The following is a 7,265-nucleotide window of genomic DNA, read 5'->3' on the forward strand; positions in this document are numbered from 1 at the left end:
GGAACTTATTCCAACACCTCATTCATTCATTGCTGGAATTTATTCCAACACCTCATTCATTCACTCATTCGAGACAGAGTCTAGCTATGTTACCCGGGCTGGTCTCAAACTCCTGGGCTCCAGGGATCCTTCTGCCTCAGCCTCCCAACGTGCTGAGATTCCAGGGACACGCCACCGCGCCAGCCGGAACATCTTTATCTTAAACCCAGAAAAGTGACAGAGGAGTGTCTGCCCTACAAGATGATGACCAGCCCTCCAGACCTGAGCCCTGGTGTGATTCCAAGGTCCCTGTACTGGGGCCAGACAGGGACACTCGCTCTCAGGGACTTCCCAACCTGCACCATCTTCTCCCTGCGGGGATGGCGAGGGAGCGCGGGCCCGCCCTGGCCCTGCCTCCGCGCTCGCGCTCGACGGTGTCCTGAAGCGCGCTCCCGGGGAGGTGCTGCAGCCATGGCGACGGCAGCCGGCGCGGCCTACTTTCAGCGAGGCAGTCTGTTCTGGTTCACGGTCATCACCCTCAGCTTTGGCTACTACACAGTAAGGGCAGCCGCTGGAGGGCTACGGTCTGACGAAGGAGGGAGCGCTCGGTTCACCCCAGGACCTGGGCCCACAGGCAGGGGCCCGGGGGAAGTCGTACAAGCACAATCCCAAATCCCGCGTGCTGGGAGCGGAGGGGAGGGAACCAGACTCCGGAATGAGAACAGGCATACTGGTCCGCCAGGGGCTTGGGCCGGCACCCAGGGCCCTGAGAAACCGGCTAGCCAGGCTTTTCTTATATGGGGGCGGGGACGGCTGGGGAGCTCCCAGCCAGCTCTGTGTCTGGGTTTTTCAAGAGGATGGTGAAGTCGGAGGCCAGCAATGCGGCTACCGCCTATTTCCGTCCAGCAAGACCCTTGCCCTCTCTGGTCACAGTCCTGGGGCTGGGCTACTTCGCGGTGAGGCGTGGGGCGGGGCGGGCGTCTGTTTTGGCCCGCCGGGCCCTCGTAGGGCGAGGGGAGCTGTGGGAACGAGGCCTGTGCGCAGGCGCATCTGACGGTTGTCTAGGTTACTCGTGTAAGCGGAAATTCGGTGGGCTCTTAGGATAGTTTCTGCTTTCTAGTGTTCCTGTCTTTGGGTCCTCACCTCTGCACGTTTACTAAGGGGTTATCCGAGCTTAAGCCTCTCACGAAGCGGGAAGTCAAGTTAACAGACTGCCATAGGCCTGCCACGTCAGAATAGGGCTTCCGAAGCAGAATGTTTGAGCCAACAGGAATTGTTTGGAAAACGGGGATAAACCTAAATGATGGGTAGGATTTAAGTGGTAAGGGAGGATAAAGAGGCTGTAACTGTTATGACATAAGTGTGGAAGCAAGAAGAAAGCTGTACCTAGAAAAAGAGCGACGTTTGTTTGGCTAATAATCTGTTTAAAGGATAACGAGAAAGATGCGTGGAAAAGTAGGTTGGGGGCTAAGATGGTAATTTTGTGTTTTTTTGAGACGGAGTCTCGCTCTGTCATCCAGGCTGGAGTGCAGTGGCGCGATCTCGGCTCACTGCAACCTCTGCTTCCCAGGTTCAAGCGATTCTCATGTCTTTACCTGTAGCTGGGATTACACTACGCCCGGCTATTTTTTTGTGTTTTTAGTAGACATTGAGTTTCACCATATTGGTGAGGCTGGCCTCGAACTCCTGACGTCAAGTTATAAGGTGGTAAAATTTTTAAGGAAGGCGAAGCTATTTGGATATATCAATAGATCCTGGAGATTGGAGATTTGCCATGTCCACAGTGTTGTTTGTTGGTGTCAAATCTGACAACCTATGTCCTGATTTCCTCATATGTACAATGGAGGTGTTGAACTGAAAATTTTCAAAGGTGCATTTCTGTTCTACGATTTAGAGTCTGTGACTAGTTAGAATATAGTTAGAGGAAAGCTTTGGGGACTTCAAATTGGGATCTCGTGGAGCTGGCAGATGCTCCCCTTTCCCTTTGGTTTGGGAAGATGCAGTGACATTTGTGCATTATTTAAATTTCAGATGTGAAACAACATCGTGAGAGAGGTAGTACTGCTCTTGACAAAGATTTGAATGGGACAATACATTTTGAAACTGTTGGCAGTTATTCTCAGAAAAGTCTTAGCTGACAGAAGTTACAATACAGAGGCTGAAAGTTAAGATTACGAAAAACTTATGTGATTACGCAGTTGCTATTAAAATGTCACGACCTTATCTCACTTATTTTCCATCTGTATGCAGTGGATCATTCTCAGTTTTAGTGGTACAAAAAAGGAAAGCCGAGAAAGGAATTCTAAATTAAACAGAGGTTTGGCTGGAGCCAGTTTCTGCAGTAAAGAAACTAGCCAAAGCACAGAAACTCAAAATTTGCTAATATCTTTTATAAAATAATGGTTTTGGTGGAATGTATTAATAGGAGTCAGCCAGGCATGGTGGTTCACCCCTGTAATCCCAGCACTTTGGGAGGCCCAGGCGGGCAAATCGCTTGAGCCCAGGCATTCGAGACCATCCTGGGCAACATGGCGAAACCTCATCTCTACACACACACGCACAAAAAATTAATGGGCGGTGGCTCACACCTGTAATCCCAGCACTTTGGGAAGCCCAGGAGGGCAGATCACCTGATGTCAGGAGTTGGAGACCAGCCTGGCCAACATGGTGAAACTCCGTCTGTACTAAAAATACAAAAATTAGCTGGGTGTGGTGGCATGCACCTGTAGTCCCAGCTACTCTGGAGGCTGAGGCAGGAGAATCGTTTGAACCCGTGAGGCGGAGGTTACAGAGAGCCGAGATTGTGTCACTGCACTCCAGCCTGAGCAACGGAGTGAAACTCCATCTAAAATAAATAAATAAAATAAATAAATAAATAAATAAATTAGTCAGTCGTGGTAGCCATGCCTGTATTCCCAGCTACTTGGGGAAGCTGAGTTGGGAGGATCGCTTGAGCCCAGGAAGTCAAGGGTGCAGTGAGTCGTGATCATGCCACTACACTCAAGCCTGGGTGACAAAGCGAGATCCCTTCTCTACAAATAAAACAAAAGAAGAAAAGGAAGAAAAAAAGACTAAGAGTCATCCACCATGGGCACTGAGTCTGATAACCACATACTTTCCTCAGCATAAGTCTCCCAGTAGAGTTGCTTTTAGAAAATAGATAGAAGTCATCCTGGCACAGTGGGTCATGCCTGTAATCCCAGCACTTTGGAAGGCCAAGGTTGGAGAATTGCTTGAGCCCTGGAGTTGGAGACCATCCTGGGCAACATAGTGAGACCCCATCTCTATATACAATTTTTGAAAGTAGCTGGGCATGGTGGCACACACGTGCAGTCCCATCTACTTGGGAGGCTGAGGTGGGAGGATAGATTGAGCCCAGATGGTGGAGGCTGCAGTGAGTCATGAGCATGCCACTGCACTCCAGCCCCAGCAGCGGAATGAGACCCTGTCAAAAAAAAAAAAGAAAGAAAATAGAAGCCAAGAATGGAGGCCCAAATGACTGTTGAGAGTTTCTTCAGTCTGTAGTAATTTTTGTATTGTTTCACAGCCTTTCTCAAAAACAAAAACAAAAAACAGGTTTTAAGTGACCTAATAGGTATTCTGTGTCTCTGGTTCTCTTTCAGTGGGTCGTCTTCTGGCCTCAGAGTATCCCTTATCAGAACCTTGGGCCCCTGGGCCCCTTCACTCAGTACTTGGTGGACCACCATCACACCCTCCTGCGCAGTGGGTAAGGAGAGCTGCACGAGTGGACTGTGGACACTGGAGCTCTGGTCTCACAGGAAACCTGAAAGGCCTGCAGCTGCCTTTTGATATCTAAGAGTAGTGTCGGTTCACATTAAGGCACTTTTCTTTTTGAGATTGCTGTGTTAGATTTCATCAGCAGATAACTATCACCTTAAAAAAGATTAACTTTTTTTTTGGTTTCAGGTATTGGCTTGCCTGGCTGATTCATGTGGGAGAGTCCTTGTATGCCATAGTATTGTGCAAGTAAGTCTTTGAAGTAGCTGCTTGTTGCCTTTCTCTTAGTAGCTAATATAAATTGAGAGTAGCCACATTTAAATAATTCCCACATTTATAGGCTGAGAACATTCTCAGGGTAGAGGGAATCCCCATGCCTGATACTGAGCCCGGTGCAGAGGAAGTACCCAGTAAATGTTTGATGAATGCATTCATTTTGTTTATGTTGGTTAACCAATTACTTAGTTATCTAATTCAGATGACTTTTGTTATTTTTTAACAAATTTTCTGGGTAGCCCCAACTAGACCTAAAGACTAGGAGCCTGGCTTCTAGTTTACAAAAGAGCTAAGTGACTGACCTAGGCCGATGACTCACAATCCTCGTTTTACAATTGAGCCACCTGAGGAGCTTTTTCAAAATACACACATCTGGTTTCCAAACCCAGAGATTCTGATTGGGTAGGTCTTGCCTCAGAGATAGGAATGTGCTCTTTTTAAAAGCTCCACAGATAATTCTAGGATGCAATGCTAGTTAAAAGCCCCCAAACCAGACCCCACTCAGCAGATGCTAGTGTAGGTTAATACTGTGTGAGAATACAAGAAAAAATTACATTTATACTTTATATAAGCATATACAGAAAGTATGGTACAATGAAAAACATGGTTATGGAAATGCCAAATTGCTTCTTTCCCATTAATTTCTGGTCAAGATAATAATTAATTGAATTAATTTCTGGTCAAGATATACTATCACCTCTATTATTTTTCTATTCTAAAAGTGGAAAATAAGATACTCTATTGCTATTACTAGGTTTCAATAATAAAAATAATCAATATTGATTGGGTACTACTATGTCAGAGACTGCTAAGTATGTTAAATAGAATTATCTTACTCTGTTTTCTTGTTTATTAAACAAATAAGCTAGACTTTTTTTTTTTTTTTTTGAGATGGAATCTTGCTTTGTCACCCAGGCTGGAGTGCAGTGGTGCAATCTTGGCTCGCTGCAATCTCTGTGTCCTGGGTTAAAGCGATTCTCCTGCCTCAGCTTCCCCAGTAGCTAGGATTACAGAAACCCACCACCATGCCCAGCTAATTTTTGTATTTTTGTTAGAGACGGGGTTTCACCATGTTGGCCATGCTAGTCCCGAACTCCTGACCTCTCAGGTGATCCGCCTGCCTCGGCCTCCCAAAGTGCTGGGATTATAGGCATGAGCCACTGTGCCTGGCCACAAGCTAGACTTTCTATGGAGAGGAGCAGAAAGTAACTTTATTATTTCTTTCTCACCCCCTCCAAATAAATTTGTTTTGTAGATTGTTCCCCACCTTCCACCATATCTCTGGATGGAATTTCAAGCAGATCATAGGATTTCCAGTCATCATCTGATATTATCCATTCTAGCCCAGTCTATTTGTTAAAACTATAAACTTTCTTCTAATTCAAAATGTGTTTTCATCCAGCTGGGGCTCAGGATCCTGCAGTGGGGAGAAGGGTGCAGTTGATATCTTCTCTTGCACTTCACCTTCTCCTCTATTCACTAATAATCGCTGCTTGTGGTCCCTTGGGATAGTGGGAATGGTTAGGAAGAAGAAGGCTTAGCCTTAAATAGCTGCTGCTGGCCAGGTGCAGTGGCTCACACCTATAATCCTAGCACTTTAGGAGGCCAAGGTGGGCAGATCATCTGAGGCCAGGAGTTTGAAACCATCCTGGCCAACATGACAAAACCCCATCTCTACTAAAAATACAAAAAATACTAAAAAAGCCAGGCATGGTGATGCGTGCCTGCAGTCCCAGCTTCTCAGGAGGCTGAGGCACAAGAATTGCTTGAACCCAGGAGGCAGAGGCTGCAGTGAGCCGAGATCGCACCACTGCACTCTAGCCTGGGTGACAGAGCAAGACCCTGTCTCAAAAAAAATAAAAATGAAAAAAAACAATAAACAGCTGCTGCCTTGTGATCAGGCAGCTGGGTACTGTGTATATTGCATATGCAGTATTGGCTCTTTCTCTTTAGAGGGGATGTGGTAGATTTTTGAGACACTGCTCATCACCAGGGATCTCCTTCTGCAGTTTCCTTGATGGTTCATTCAGACACCCCCTCCAGCATGCCACTTGCAGTTTCACCCTCAGAGTCTGTGTTCTAGGGAGAATTACCCTTTTATTGAGATCACTTCCGTCCTTCAAGTGGGTCTGTAGTACAGGGTCCCTTTTAAACCTACTCATGTCCAGTGCCTTCTCCAGGATCTGTATGGCTCACAGTAAACAACTTCGGTATCCTTCCAGTGGGATAATCTACAAATGCATGCAGTTCTCAGTGTGGCAGTGCTTCCTTCTCTCCCAGCAAGCAGGCCAAACAGTGTTTACTCTTTGGAATCAGGTATTAAACACTTCCCCAAATTCCAGAGACTCATGTCAAGCTCTACAAATGGTTCTGTTGATGCCATTCTCTGGGCTTGACTTGTGGGAAATGCCACAGCCCACTAGGACCTCTTTCCAATGGCCTCTGTAGCATCGCAGTGGAATCTTGGATTGGAAGTGTCCGGTCCAGCCCCTCAACTTGGAATGTAGGAGTGCCTGACACCTATTTTGCTGTTGGCATTTGGAATATCTGATGAAAACCAAAATACTAAAATTTGTATTTTTATTTATATTTATTTTTTTCTTTTTTGAGATGGAGTTTCACTCTGTCGCCAGGCTGGAGTGCAGTGGTGCAATCTCGGCTCACTGCAACCTCTTTCTCCCTGGTTCAAGCGATTCTCCTGCCTCAGCCTCCCGAGTAGCTGAGATTACAGGCGCCCGCCACCAAGCCTAATTTTTGCATTTAGTAGGGATGGAGTTTCACCATGTTGGCCAGGATGGTCTCGATCTCTTGACCTCGTAATCTGCCCACCTCGGTCTCCCAAAGTGCTGGGATTACAGATGTGAGCCACTGTGCCCGGCCCTCAAATTTAATATACAATTTTTTTTGAAGGGCAAAGGGAGAACAGGCATGGAGGTTAGGTTACTATTATATTCTTGAAATCATTTCTTTATGGTCTAACATGTTAGAATGTATCATTAGTCAGCCAGATGCGGTGGCTCACGCCTGTAATCCCAGCACTTTGGGAGGCCAAGGTGGGTGGATCACGAAGTCAGGAGATCGAGACAATCCTGGCTAACACGGTGAAACCCCATCTCTACTAAAAACACAAAAAATTAGCCGGGCATGGTGGCGGGCGCCTGTAGTCCCAGCTACTCGGGAGGCTGAGGCAGGAGAATGGCGTGAACCCAGGAGGTGGAGCTTGCAGTGAGCCGAGATCATGCCACTGCACTCCCGCCTGGGCAAAAGAGCAA

General features: G+C 46.8%; 1 protein-coding gene across 4 annotated transcripts in view; it reads left to right on the forward strand.

Moving 5' to 3' along the window:
• Positions 1-384: 384 nt before the first annotated feature.
• LOC116463922 (transmembrane protein 254) overlaps positions 385-7,265 on the forward strand; it is a 14,557-nt gene continuing 7,676 nt past the window's right edge. Inside the window, exons 1-4 of one of the 4 annotated variants that reach the window (XM_058434923.1) lie at positions 1,080-1,286; positions 1,410-1,434; positions 3,603-3,706; positions 3,907-3,966. In XM_058434923.1, coding sequence (XP_058290906.1) covers positions 1,234-1,286; positions 1,410-1,434; positions 3,603-3,706; positions 3,907-3,966 — 242 coding nt within the window. In that variant the 5' untranslated portion in view covers positions 1,080-1,233. Of the gene's footprint in view, positions 538-776; positions 936-1,079; positions 1,287-1,409; positions 1,435-3,602; positions 3,707-3,906; positions 3,971-7,265 lie in introns of those variants that run through there. The other 3 variants (XM_032147235.2, XM_032147234.2, XM_058434924.1) reach the window with 3 other exon arrangements.

The sequence above is a fragment of the Hylobates moloch genome, unplaced genomic scaffold, assembly GCF_009828535.3.
Source record: "Hylobates moloch isolate HMO894 unplaced genomic scaffold, HMol_V3 SCAFFOLD_85, whole genome shotgun sequence".
Classification (NCBI taxonomy): Eukaryota; Metazoa; Chordata; class Mammalia; order Primates; family Hylobatidae; genus Hylobates; species Hylobates moloch.